The 15406-nt window shown below is 33.9% G+C and overlaps 1 protein-coding gene across 3 annotated transcripts in view; it reads left to right on the top strand.

The window, feature by feature from the left end:
- VRK2 (VRK serine/threonine kinase 2) overlaps nt 1-15406 on the top strand; it is a 215423-nt gene that overhangs the window by 139881 nt on the left and 60136 nt on the right. For all 3 annotated transcript variants that reach the window (XM_077915472.1, XM_077915474.1, XM_077915471.1), the window contains exons 4-8: nt 5154-5203; nt 5936-6005; nt 7469-7556; nt 9459-9564; nt 10767-10859. In XM_077915472.1, coding sequence (XP_077771598.1) covers nt 5154-5203; nt 5936-6005; nt 7469-7556; nt 9459-9564; nt 10767-10859 — 407 coding nt within the window. The remainder of the gene's footprint in view (nt 1-5153; nt 5204-5935; nt 6006-7468; nt 7557-9458; nt 9565-10766; nt 10860-15406) is intronic.

The raw sequence follows: 15406 nt of genomic DNA on the forward strand, positions 1-15406 counted from the left end.
AAACATAATTTATCAAGAAAATGTATCTAGTAGCAAGACTCTCATAATCCCCATCCTGGTCAAGCATATAACATATCAATATAACCATCACTCTAGAAACTCTTACATCTCTTCCCTACCTTGTAATAGTAAAACACTTTCTAGGCTCTTTATGGTTTTTATTTTACTTTTTTTCATTATAGTTATTGTGTATGTATGTATCCCTAAACAAATATAACTGGTGGGGTTGGGGTTTTAATTTATATAATCGTCAGTATGCATTGTTTTATGTTTTTTTCACTCAACATTGTATCTAAGATATATCTATATTACTACTATATCAGTATTTCATTCATTTTTGATATAATGCATTTCATACTATGACTAAATACAATTTGTTATACATTCTACTGAAGATAGATTTTGTGTTATTTCTGGTATTTGACAATTCCAAATCAAACTTACTCCCATATTTCCTCTTGGAATTGTAATGTATTTCGTTTTTGGTCACTGTCTCTTAGATCTCTCATGTTTTTTGAATTTGTTTATTTTTTCATAGAACATTTTACATTGTTTCTTATGTTACTGATACTTTGTGTCTGCTACTATTTTAAGTAGCTATTTGAGCTATATGGGAGGTCTGTGTTTCTTGGGGTTTATGCCTTTTGTTTGTTTCTTTCCTGTGTTGGATCATCTACTCACCTTTAGCCATGCTTTATATCTGATAATCATGTGGGTCCAGCCTGTCTCTTGAAGATTTGTTTCTTTTGCTTCTGCAAGGTGTTTTGGGTTATCATTTGGCTTCAAGTCCCTGTATCATACTGCTGGGTCAATTTGAGCTTCAAATTCCTGAAGGCAGCTATAAAGTAACTAATTATAAGGAAAGATTACTTTTCCTCATGCTCAGCACCTTAGCTACAACAAGGTGGGATGTTTTGTTTTTGCTTTTCTGTCTGGGTTTGACAGTGGTGAAGTCTCTCTTGCTTTCGTTCTTTACCTCTGCTTCCCTTTTTCCCTTTCTCCCCTTCCCCTATCTCCCCATTTCTTTCTCTTTCTTATTTTTAATGTTTCACACTACTGAAGGCATAGCAGTGGGAAAATCTGACTTTATGTGGCTATCTTAACTTCAGATATCTGCCTGTTGCAAGCCCAAAAACAGTTTTTTCCCCCAAGAGGGCTTTGACACTTGATATACTTGGTTGACCAGAGTGGGCAACCTCTTTTAGGCCTGTAGCATAGTGTAGAACATTAATGCTCATGCACATTTCCCTCTGGTTTTAGAGTTCTTTTTGTTTTTGGCTATGTATTTATTTAACCAGATCAATTCTTTATTTATAAGAAAATTTGATTTATTATAGTCAACATCTTGTTTATTTTATAGAAGAAGGTTTTTGGTTTATCTAGTGTGCTACTTTATTGACATTGTTTACCAGACTCCATCATATTCTAGTTTTTCTAGTTCCTTCCTGTGTAAGTCTTTGGTTGTCAGAAGCCGAAATATATTTAAGCAAAAGAGGGATTTCTTAGCTCTTATAACTGAGAAATATAGGGCTTTTCTGGTTTCTGGTATGCATAGTGTAGAGCTTAAGCAATGTCATCAGGGCCCTCTCCCTCTTTCTGCCTTGACCTTACTTTTTTTCAGTGTCGGATTTGATTTTCAGACTTGATTTTCCATATAGATGAGGAAAGTAATTTCTAGGATTTGGTATCCTTTCAGCTTATGGTCTTCTTGTGTTACATAGCATTGTACTGCCATCCTAGGAAATAACTTTTTACCTAGTTGGTGCACATTACTCTTCTGAACTGGTTACTGTGGGCAATGAGCTGTATATTCCAGTTAGTCAGGTTAGGCATGTCCCCAACTCTGAGATGTAAGGGCAGGTATACTGTGTTACACAGCCCTACTAAGTTCACATGGGTAGCAGGAGGTTTAGTTCCTCAAAGGAAAAGCCAGACAGTTCTCAGTGAATAGAAAAAAGTGCTAGGAGGGCAGGTATCCTGTATGTGCAATATGCATTTTTTAGCAACTCCTTAGGCCTCTGGTCAGAAATTTAAATGAAGATATGAGACTCCTGTAATTTCAAGACTATCACTATCTGTGATTGATCATTCTTTTCAACCCTGAGTAGATTAATCAGTAGTAACCTACTCAACAAGATCCCTTTGCCTCCTTTATCAAGTCCTAACAGTTTCACTTTCTGAAATCTCTGGAATCTGCTCATTTTTCTTTATTTGCCACTGATAGTCTAGTCCAAGCTGTGGTCCTCTTTCCTCTGATCTATCAAAATTAAATCCTTACTGATCAGTTAGTATCTACTCTGCCTCCCCTTCAGTCTGTTCTCCACACTCTGGTGTAGTGATCTGTTAAGAATACAAACCTAATTATGTGTTTCCTATTCTCCAACTACACCTCAAGTTTTTAAAACCTTTCATCAGGCAGAAATTATTAGCTATATTTGCATCTGGCCCATCATCACTTCTCTGACTATTCTTGCTCAGTAATTCCCTTTTTAGCTACAACAAGGTGGGATGTTTTAAAATTTATATTTATATAATTTAAAATTTATATAATTTAAAAATAAATTATAAATTATATATTCTCTTGTTACTGTCTACCTTTCCCTTTTACATTTATTATAATTACAGTTCTGCACTTGTATATGAATATTTGGTGAATGTCCGATTTCTTCATTAGACTATAAAAGCAGATACCATGTCTGTTTTCCATTATTTTTTAATTTCACTAGCTAGAATATGGCTTGGCTTACAGTAGAAAATAAATATTTATTTCATTAATTAACTAATTGATTACTATAAAGAGACCTCCATGGTAACTAGGACAATTTATTTGTTCAACCTCCATCTCCAAGAACTTTCTAGTCAATTTATTTTGGATTTAGGCTTTCTAATATAATTTGACTTGGTAGTTTATGGAGAATATTATATAGCTATCAGATGACAAGTGTGGGGTGTTTTGAGTATATGTCAACATATACTCATGTGAAATCATGTGAAAGGCTATACAGTAATAGGGCTATACTGATTGAAATCAGCAAAGAGTAGCCCTTTGAACTGGTTGAATATCTCTTTTCCCATTCGAACCCAAATAAGCTATTTATCTAGTTGAAACTAATTTTTCTTCTGTGCTTTTCTGCTTACATCTGTTGGGCTTGTTGTTATGTTTGCTGATGTGGCTACTTGCTTTTAGACAAGAAGCAGGAAGTTTCTACCAACTTCTACCTCAGGAAGCAAAGACACTTGGCTAGAAGGAGTGAGTACTGCACTAAATGGACCAGCGTCAGGGCAGGGCAGCTTCTCCACAAGCTCGGGCTCCACAGTACTAAGAAAAGTCTGTGGTAGGGTGGGAAGAAAGGCTTTTCTTACCCCTTCTTCTATAACAGGACTGGACCTCTTCTTTTGTATAGACTTTCTTTAGTTTTTTCTTGCCTTGGGTATGGATAATCCATCCCTCCTGGATTTCCTTTGGGATTACCGCATGAGTGACAGTGAAATGACTTTACATGTATAAAGGTGAAAGGGTAAAAATTACTTGATACAAATAAATTTTGTTTCTTTGGAAAGAGGTCTGTATTCGTATTTTATATCTAATATCAACTAACCCTGAAGTAATAATTTCTTCAAATGGTTGATAGCATGCTGACATAAAAATTCTTGGAGAACGGTTAAAAAAGTTGTGCATGAGTTGGCTCAACTGTAAAGTAGAATTGATATGTATTGTGATAAATTTGCCATTTTTTTTTTTTACATCTGTCATGTGAAAAAGAGGAAAGCTGATGGAGTTAGAAGAAAAGAGAAGGAGAAATGTTAAGAGTAGTCATAAGAGGATAGCATCTGATGAACATACTGAAAATATACTGGAAGAATTGATATTGTTCTCCATCTGTTAGCTGTGGGTACTGAATCATAATCAATACTAGCTCCACCTTTCTTCCTTTCATTTTCCTTTAAACATACTACTGATGCTTGACACAATGCCTTGCAAATTCTAGCTTCATGATAATTATTGGTTAGTGGAATGAATGAAGCATTGAATGGATGAAGAGTGAAGAGATGAATGACAAGATTCTAGACTTTCACAGTACAAATAAATACACACATTGACTTATCAAGGTTTGAAAACCATAACGTTTAAATAATTTAGGTAAAATAGATGAAAGGACTGATTTGATTTAAAAATTTGAACAGTGGAATTATTAGAAGTTGGATTACTATATCTAAAATGCAGGGGAGCACCTGGCTGGCCCAGTTGGTAAAGCATGTGATTCTTGATCTTGGGGTTGTGAGTTCGAGCCCCAGGTTGGCTGTGGAGCCTATCTAAAGAATAAATCGATAAGAAATTTTTAAAAAATATTTTATTTATTTATTTACTCATGAGAGTCATAGAGAGGCAGAGACACAGGCAGAGGGAGAAGCAGGCTCCATGCAGGGAGCCTGATGTGGGACTCGATCCTGGGCCTCCAGGATCACACCCTGGGTTGAAGGCGGTGCTAAACTGCTGAGCCACCTGGGTTGCCCGATAAGAAATTTTTTAAAATGCAAGTGGCAAATAATAAAATGAAGTGAAATAACTTGAAATGAGATTTATAGGAGATACATATTCTTTAATGTAGGGATGATTCATCGGCAGGTTCACAAGATGATTTTTAAGAGTTTATTCTCATTTTCACTTGATTTAGAATTTTGCCACATAGAAATTGTTTTGAACTTTCTAGTTAAGATGAATCAGATTTCATTTCTGAATTGTCATAGACTTTAATTTTGTAAAATTGTATCAGTAGGTTTTACTATTTATCATATACTGGGTTTAATGCATATCTAGAAAATATTTTCCCCTACATTTGGATCTGTGTGATTAGTATCTGTTGGTTTCCATGTTTGAGTATTTGAGTATGGTTTATGGCATGTGTGGGCTATGGTGCCCGATAGATTGAGTTTCAGTCCCCAATCTGCACTTGTTAGTGAGCAAATTATTCAGTTTTTTGAACCTTAATAGGATCTTGTGTAACATGAAGATGATACCTACCAGAAGAGGTTCTTGGAGGATTTAATAAATAAATATATGTAAAATGCTTAGCATGGTGTCTGGGTTATAGTAGACATTCAGTAATTGGGAACAACTGTCTCTCTCCTCCACCCTATGTTTTGTTCTGCAGCTTTCCCCACAAGTAAACCAGATAAAGATGCAAGACATGTAATAAAAGTGGTAAGTTTTGCTCTTAAATTTGTATTTCATGTATACTTCACTTTGTTTTCTGCTCTATACCTTGTATCTTTGTAAAAACAGTTTTAACTTAGCTTTTATAATTCTACTTATTAATAAATGTAGTGTTATAGTACATTTTCACATTATTAAAATGTGAAGACTGGAGAACTGTGTTTTTCTGTGTTGGCATTTATCATCTTTGTATCCTATCTGGCTCTCTCCTCTCCTGTGTTCCCTTCCTCTTTTCTCTAGATGGTAAGGTCCTTAAAGGCAAAGGTGAGGTTTTATATTGTTTATATCTCTTATGCCTAGTACAATGAAATATATATGAAATATAGTAGATACTTAGTAAAGGTATCATGTGTGAATGAACCCTGAGGGAGTTTGCAGTATATCTACCCTGATGTCCATATCGGTAAACATTGAATATCTTTCATATGTATATATAAAATTCTCAGTGCTTTTAGTAAGTTCCTTCTATTAGAAGACTACTTTCATATATAAGATTGTGTAGAGATATCATTACAGTATATAAATTTAAACATGAGATTCTCCAAGTTTATTTAGTGCTTTTCTAAGATTTTTAATGGAAATTTGATTCCTGTTTTATAATGAATGACTCAAGCATTATTTATATACTATGAATATATACTCTTATTTTCACAGTTAAAATATGAAATCTCTTTAAGATTATTTTTTCTTAATAAAAATTAATTGTTCTTTCTTTTATAGGAATATCAAGAAAATGGCCCATTATTTTCAGAACTTAAATTTTATCAAAGGGCTGCAAAAAAAGACTATAGTAAGTAAATTTAGCAAAGCAAGCTACTTCCATGCATACACACACACACACACACACACACGTATATATATGGCTTGCTAAAGTGAATGTTAATATTTTTCTGTTTTTCTAGCCTTTTGGAAAATTCTTTCCTATTAGAAATTTTATTATGAAATGATACAATTAACTATTATATAAAAATAAGGTAGATGGTATATAAATGTTGATATAATATACATATACTGGGTTATATATCTCAAATCAAAGTTATTTTTTTCTACTTTATATATAATGTCAAGATCTTGTTGATCTAAGCTACCAGGAGTTCTCTAAGTATAAAAGGTAGTAGAATGATACCATTTCTTTCATAGGAAACGTTTGGAGCCAAAAGTTGTAAGGAAGAAATATTAAAATGGGTGGTAGATGTATAAACAAAAGGAGTGGACATAGAATGGATTAGTGTAAGGTGTATGGAAATGATTAAGCATTAAAATGATTTAGAACATAAGTTAAAAGTGTTAGAAACTTGAATGGTGGGAAATTAACTGGAGGTGGAAATCACATGTAAGAAACACTAGTTAGAGGAATTGAATACGAAATGAATCTGAGCAGAGTTGAAGAACAGCAGAAGCACTTTTAAATACTGTACAATATAGGTGGACTAAGCAGAGCTTTTAGGAACTTGGTATGAGTAAAAAATGATAATAGTCAAGGTCTTCTACATTATATTTAAGAAAAAGAATGATGAGACTAACCTTAATAATTAACTTTGTTTTTCTTAATAAAACCTTCTAAATGTTACGACAGTAGTCTTTACTAACTGCTTAAACTATGTCAGAGTGACAAATAGAATCCATTAAACTTGATTGTTTATCGTAGAGCTGTCTTACACATTAAGCGTATATGGTATAAAAGTGGAAAATAAGCTACCTGATGGTTTCAGTAGATTTGATTTTTTTTAAACTAAATTTAATTAAAGCAGTTTCTGTATAATAATTTCATAGTAAGATGATTTTTCTGCCCAATTTCTATTTTTTCAACTATCATGGCTTTAAATTTTTAAGTAATGGAAAGAAAAAGACATTCTCTCTACTGATTCTTTGGTAGTTAACATATGTTCTATTTTATTTTATTTTAATTTTTTGAACATATGTTGTATTTTAGAATTTAATGTATAAGGAAATGACTTTTTTTCAGGAATTAAAACACTTGTTATATATGATACTAATGCATTTTATGACCATGACTACTTTTGTCTGGTTATAATTGCTTAAGTTTAAAATTTCTATATATGTTTTTATGTTAATTACAGTGATAAATGAATTTGAAGCCACTAGGTAGATATATTTGATTCTTTAAAACATTTACTGGAAAGGTCTAATTTCTGTTTAGGTTAGCTAAGTAAGTTTAAGGATCTGTATAAAAGTAAGAAATAACATTTCTAAAAATATATATCTTTTTTCCTGTTAAATTTGTCTTTGCAGTCAAAAGCTGGATAAAACTCAAAAAACTTGATTATTTAGGAATTCCTCTGTTTTATGGATCTGGTATTACTGAATTCCAGGGAAGAAGGTAAAATGAAATTATTATAATCAAATATTGTTCTATGGCGATTTCTTTCTTTTTTTTATTTCTATGACTATTTCTTATGTGCTCTAATACTTGTTTCTGTATAACCCAAATCATAGTACCTTACAATGACAGACTACTATCATTTTAGTTTCCATGGGTCACCAACATGGAAGTTACCCATGGAAACTATGTGTTCCCCACTGCTGGTTCCAGCTGAGGACTTCTGAGGAAGTTGTCTGTTGGGTTGCAGACATCACATGATCTGACTGGGGAAGGATCTGTTTTCAAGGTCACTCATGTGGCTGTTAACAGGCCTAAGAAGATCTGCTTCTAAATACACTCATGTGATTGTTTGCATACCTCCCCTCCAGCAACCCTCAATTTGTTCTCTATAGTTAAGAGTCTCTTATGGCTTGCCTCCCTTGCTTTTTCCCCTCTTCCCCCCACGTTTATCTGTTTTGTTTCTTAAATTCCATATATGAGTGAAATCTGATGGCATTTGTCTTTCTCTGACTTATTTCAAATCTTACATTGATGTCACATATTTCCACTATAGTCTCTTTGCTAGAGGCAAGTCACTAAGTCTGCTCTATACACAAGAGAGGAGATTTAATTAAGCTTTGTCTCTTGAGAAAAGGCACAACAAAGCATTTGTAGAGACATTTTTAAAAATCACCACAGATGGCTAGTCATCACTTATAAATAATTGACTAATGATTTTTTAAAAAGAAAAAAATCAATTTGTTAGATACCCCATTTTGTCCTTTCAATAGCCTTTTAAGATAGGTGATGGTTTTTTTCCTAGGTGAGGAAATAAGCTCAGTGGTCAGTGCTTTGTTCAGATGGTCTTTAAATGCTATCAGTAAAAACAAAACGAACAAACAATTTTCTTTTTTTTTTTAAACAATAATTTTCAAACAAAGTAAAGGGCTGCCAATAGAGGACTGAGTGGCTGAGTGGATCATGGTATATCCATATCATGTAATATTATGCAGCCCATTAAAGAAATTAATTAGAGCTATACCAGTTGATGTGGGGGGATGTGAGATACTAAAAGTATGATGAAGAAAAGTACATATAATAAGATCACATTTTTGTTAAACAAAGACAAAAATTCCTTTATGTCTGTGTTCATGTGTATATACATAGATTAATGTAGAATAGGGGCTGATGCAGGCATGTAAGTGAAAGGAAGAGAAGGGATGGAGGTGCCAAACAGAAAAGAAGTACATTTTTTTCATTATTGGTTTATGAGACAGAGAGCATGAGTGTGGGCAGGAAGGGCAAAGGGAGAGAGAATTTGAAGCAGACTCCAGGCTGAGTATGGAGCCCAATGCCAGGTCTGATCTCACAACCCTAAGGTCATGACCAGAGCCAAAACCAAGAGTTGAACATTCAACCGACCATACCATCCAAGTGCCCAACACATGTTTAAAAGTGTATAGAGAAAAGTAATGTTTAAAGTGTGTTTAAAGTCATATTTATAAGTGTGTAGATAAAGTAAGTGATTTATAAGGTCGAGAAACAAATCTAATAAAATTTTCTGTAGGGACAAATGATTTGTTCAAGGTCTTACAGTGAGCGGATGATGGAATCAAAATGAATCAAACTCAGGACTCTTTAATTTAGAAAGACCATTCTCTTTTCATGACCTAAGAGTGAGCATGAATGTTTCAGCATAGCATTCTCTTCCACTAGAAACTAACTGCAGAGTAAAATACTGACTAGTATCTTTCTTTAAAAGAACGGCGAGATTATTAATGTACGTTCATTCTTTAATGGTTCCGATTGCAATATTCTTCATTGTTAGGTTGGGGGTGTTTTTCCTTGTTTCAAATTCATAAATAGGCAGTTTCAAGCATTGCTATCTTAAGATCTCTTTTTGACGTCTCCTTCTTATAGTTACAGATTTATGGTAATGGAAAGACTAGGAATAGATTTACAGAAGATCTCAGACCAGAATGGTACTTTTAAAAAGTCAACTGTCCTGCAGCTAGGTATCCGAATGGTAAGAATGAATGACTTGTTTCTCATGCCTCATTTTCAGATTATTTACTTGTTACAATATACAAATCGTTGCCCTTTGTGGAATTATCAGAGAATGAAGGATTATTGCCCTAGAAATGTCAGTTATTTAGAGTAGAGGCTATTTTGGTGAAATTGATAACAGTGGGCTCTGTAAGTGACAGAATGTGCTGTGTTTGGCACTACAAACTCAATTAGGCATTGGTTCTACAGTCTGATTTTTTTTCCCCTCACAGCTTTGTTTTACATATCAGAACAAGCTTGCATTGCTATAAGAATAACCTCTCTTTTGTCAGTTGTATTTATAACAATGCAAACTATGGCAAAATATATTATTTTCCATACTAAATACGTGATGATATGGGGGTGCTATAAAGTTTTTATTATGAGTTTGGGATGGTGGCAGTAATTAGTATGGCAATGAATAATATATACTTTGCCAAATAAGAAGCAATGAAATCTTAATAGCACCCATGCACACATTTTGTTTATACTACATATTTGTCTTATCTTGTTTGTGTTTGGTTTGCCCAAGCTCCATTATATTTTTTCCATTTTAAATAGAATGAAACTGCTCATGCCAGGTTGGGATGTGCAAATAGAACTCGTTAATGTTCCTGTTCATCCATTCATCCATTTATCTAGCCAGCACATGTTTATTGAGCACTGGGTGTAAGTGACATGGAAGGTTCAAGGGCTTTAAAGATGAAGCTAAGGTATTTTCTGTTATTGTCCAGAAGGAGAATGTCTTTCTGTGTGCTCAGAGACATGGTGTTTTGTTCTGCGGTCTCCAAAACTTGATTTATAATCATTGCTTGGGTGAGGAATTGCTGAGTGGGCTTCATGATTATTTTACTTTGGATCTCTGATGTTACTGTTTTTCCTCTTTGCACGGTGTGACTTGGGACATTAGACTGTCCAGGGCATAGGCCTAGGCATTGTTGAATCTTGGTTTCTTTCCATCAGAGGTTTAATTAAAACACTTGATATTTGAGGATCATGTTATTCAACTTTTTTCCAGGATAAGTGACCAGTATATATGATAAACAGATAAATATATGATTGTAGAAATGTTACTTTGTTATCACTATGAAAAAATACATGTTGTTCTATATTCAGAATGTTCGAAGTTGATCATGAGTTTGAAACAGATATTAACATAATTTTATATATTTCTTCCCGTAGTTGGATGTCCTGGAGTATATACATGAAAATGAATATGTTCATGGTGATATAAAAGCCGCGAATCTACTGTTAGGTTATAGAAATCCAGATCGGGTAAGTACAGTATTAAGCTTCTGCTTCCAGTAAGGACCCTCACAGTATCATACTGAGACATTAAAAAAAATCGCTCTCCTAACCCGGAAGAGTTTACAAATGAGGATTAGCATGATGAATGTTGTGATTGATCTTACCTTGTTTATCTCATTTAATGCACTAAAGTAAAACGTAATTAGGATGGGGAAACTGAGACTCAGAGGGATTTAAATAATTTGTTAATGGACCTATAGTTAAGTGGCTGAAACTTGAACTTCTGAGCGACTATGAACAAAGGACTATCAAAATCCAGTGGGAGAAGGGATGGATTCGTGCAGAGAAAAAAAAATTAAAAGTCACATTAGCTCCTGTTTCACTGTATAAACACTTAAGTTTTAGAGCAGCATTTCCACAGGAACTTTTTCTGATGATGGAAGTATTCTGTATGTTACTATCAGTATGGTAGCCATTAGCCACAGGTGGCTCTCAAGCCCTTGAGATGTGGGTATGCTGAAAAAGATGTGGAGCAACAGGGACTCTCATTCATTGCTGCTGAAAATGCAAAATGGTATACAGCCACTGTGGAAGACGATTTGGCAATTTCTTTAAAAACCAAACATATTCATAACATATAATCTGCAATTACGCTGCATGGTATTTACCCAAAGGAATTGAAAATTTACATCGACACAAAAACCTATACACAGATGTTTATAGCAGCTTTATTCAAAATTGCCAAAACTTGAATCAATGAAGATGTCCTTTAATAGGTGAATGGATAAATAAGCTGTATTACATCCTAGCTATGCAGTGTCACTCAATGTTAAAAAGAAATGAGCAGTCAAGACATGAAAAGACATGGAAGAACCTTAAATGCATATTACTAAGTGAAAACCTGTATAATTCCAACTCTGCAACATTTTGAAAAAGACAAAACTGTGGAGACACGAAAAAGATCAGTGGTTGCCAGTGGTTATACTGAGGATTTTTAGGGAAATGAAACTGTTCTGTATGATATTACAGTGGTGGAGACAGGTTATACATTGTCAAAACCCACAGAATGTTCCACACCAAAAGTGAACCCTAATGTAAACTACATAGATTTTTGGTTATAGTGATGTGTCGCTGTGTAATGAATGTAGGTTCATCCATTGCAAACAGATGTAATACTCTGGTGTGGGATGTTGATGGTGGGTACAGTGGGTATATGAGAACTCACTGTACTTCAGTTTTACCTCAGTTGCTCTAAATTTACCAAAATTGAATCTAAAATTCCTCTAAAAGAGTCTTTAAAAATGTGACTGTGTGGCTGAGGAACTGAATTTTAAATTTAACGTAATTTTAGTTAATTATTAATTATTTTTAGAATTTGACTTTGCTTTTACCACCTAGCTTTATTGAGGTATGACTGACAAATAAAAATTGCACTATACACAAAAATTAACTCAGCATGGACTAAAGATTTAAGTGCAAGGCCTGGAACCACAAAACCAGAAAAAAAAAAGGGAAAAAGCTTAATTTCAATTAATTTAAATTTACGTAACTCTGTGTGGCTAGTAGCCACTCTACTGGACAACACAGATTTCAAAAGTGAAGAAATTGAGTGTACAAAATTTTTTTAAAAATTATAATTGAATATTTAACTGAACTTTAGATGAGGAAAGAAATTTCTAAGTAATGGTACAGAAGAAAAAAATCTTAGAAAATATTGAGAATTTCACATTTTAAAATGTCTACATTAAAAAATGGGGAAAAAAAGAAAGATAAATGAACTGGGAAGTATATTTGTGGCAGATATTTGGGGATACATCTAGCAGACTCGAAAAAATTAGTAAGAAAAGCACCAAACATTTTCTTAATAATTGAATGAACAGGTAGAACATAGAAATACAACTGTCAGAATTGGATGAAAAAATGTTCACCATCACTAGAAAGAAGAGAGATGCATATAAAAACAATGAAGTATCATTTTAAAAGAACTTCTCAGATTGGAAAAGCCTGAAATAATAATCTGATGATATTGAGGCTGACGAGGGTGCAGAGACGTGTAGAATGCCAGCGGGAATGTAAATTCAGTAGGAGTAGAAGAAATTAAGTTAATGGAAGGGCAATTTGGCAGTATATTTAAAAATCCTTTAAAAGTCTGCATACTTTCTGTAAGGTTAGGTTTATTGGAGTATAATTTACAAACAGTAAAATTCACCCTTTTAACTACAGTTTGATGCGTTTTGACACGCGTATGTCTCAGAACCACCATACAGTTGCGATATGGAATGTTCCTGTCCTCTTCAAACTTTCTGTCCTCCCCCATTGCAGTCGGCCCTCATCTCTAGCCTGACCCCCACCCTGGCCCCTGGCAGTGATTTCTCCCTCAGGAGTTTTTGCATTTTTTAGGAATGTCATATAAATGGAATTATAGGACATATTCCCTTGTTCCTGGCTTCTTTCACCTAGCGTAATGTTTGTGAGCTTTACCCATGCTGTAGTTCATTAGTAGTTCATTCTTCTTTAAAGATAAGTAGTTACCCATGGAAAACTACTACAGTTTATCTCTTTACATGTTGGAGATTTATGTTATTCCCAGTTTGGGGGGCAATTATTAGTAAAGTTGCTATAAGCATTTGCCTAAAGGTTTTTGTGCAGACACATGTTTTAACTTCTGGGTAAGTAACTGGAAGTGGGCTTTCTGGGATCATAAGGAAGTATACTTCCTCATGTTTAATTTAAAGGAAACAGCCAAACTGGTTTTCAGAGCGATGGTACTGTTATACATTCCCACCGGTGATGGGTACTTCTCTACATCTTGCCACCGCTTGGTTTCATTAGTTTTTAAAATTTTAGCCATTATGGTAGATGCGTTGTCCTACCTAGTAGTCTTAATTAGCATCAGTTAGGTGATGACTAATGATCCTGAGCACCCTTCATGTAAATACATTTGCCACTCTTTTCTCTTCTTTGATGAATCAAGTGTGCCCATTTTTAAATCGGATTGCCTTATTTTAAGAGAGCTTTATAAGGACAGGAACCTTTTGTCAGATACTTGTTTGCACATACTTTCTGCATTTGTAGCTTTTCTCTTATCAGTGTCTTTCAGAATGCAGATGTTTTTAATTATGATGAGGCCCAATTTATGATTTTTTTTCTTTTATGATTTGTGCTACTTCTATCCTAAGCCAGGCTCACAAAATGTTTTCTCATACATTTCCTTCAAGGAGTTTTATAGAGCTCTTAGGTGTAGATACCTGACCTGTTTTAAGTTTGTATTTGGTGCAAGGGAAGGGTCTTTTTTGGGAGGAGAGGGGACACATATATGTGCTGTTGCTCCAACAATACGTTGAAGTGAACATCTTTTCTCCAGCAAATTGCTTTGGCTCCATTGTCAGAATTATTGACCATCTATGAATGGGTCTATTTCTGGATTCTCTATTACAGTATCATACAGTCAATATCACACTTTCATGGTCTCGAAGTTAGGTAATAGGAGTCTTCCAACTTTGTTCTTTTTTTTTTTCAAAATTATTTGTGCTATTCTGGCTGCTTTGCAATTCCATATATAATATTTTAAAATCAGTTTGTCAATTTGTGCCCAAAAGCCTGCTGGATTTTGATTGAATTGTGTTGAACTGTAGATTAATTTGAGGGAATTGAAATCTTAACCATATGAGTCTTCTGATTAACTGCCAGGCTAATTCACTGGGAAATGAGTTGATCTTTTTAATATGCATCTTTATTTCTTTTATTTTCATTTTTAACTTAAGAATATATTTTTTTTAAATTTCCAAGGTAATTTGTTTTTTGACCCTGGGGTTATTTGGAAGTATGTTGTTTAATTTCCAAATATTTAGGTGTTTTCAAATTCCTCTCTATTCTTAAATTAATTCTGTTGTGGTCAGAGAATTACTCTGATGATTTCTGTACTTTTAAGTTTATTGAAAATTACTAATGCTTCAGTGTATGCGCTAACTTCCTGACTATTTCATGAGCCCTTGAGAAGAGTATGTTTTCTGTTGTCTGTCTTGGGGTGGAGTGTTGACTAAATGTCTGTTAGGTCTAGTTGGTTAAGTATTGAAATTTCCTAAATCCCCACTGAAAAGAGTATGGAAACCCCCAATTATAATTATGGATTTATCTTTTTTTTTTTATCCCATCGGTTTTTGTTTCACATGTATTAGAAGTCTATTATTGGGATACATGTTTAGGATTTTTATGTCCTCTTTATAAGCTGTCTCCTTTATCATAAAATGTGAGCTTTTATCTCTAGTAATATTTCTTGTTCAGAAGTCAACTTCATTGGTCATTAACATAGCCACAGAGCCTTTTTTTTATTAGTGTGCACTTTATATATCTTCTTCATTCTTTTAATCTATTTTTGTCTGTACATTTAAATTTCTTGGAGATAGTGTGTTCATTTTGAGGCTATTTTTAAGCTTTGCTAAGATGAATCTATAGTAGCCTATACTCTGTGGATAGTTAATTCCAACTTCTATGCTGTGAAGTTCTGTGATTCCTACGGAATTCCATGTGAGGACTTATTCTGGTTGGTCAAGAACTCCCCTTCAGCTCTTTGT

The sequence above is a fragment of the Canis aureus genome, chromosome 11 (genome assembly GCF_053574225.1).
Source record: "Canis aureus isolate CA01 chromosome 11, VMU_Caureus_v.1.0, whole genome shotgun sequence".
In the NCBI taxonomy this organism is placed as follows: Eukaryota; Metazoa; Chordata; class Mammalia; order Carnivora; family Canidae; genus Canis; species Canis aureus.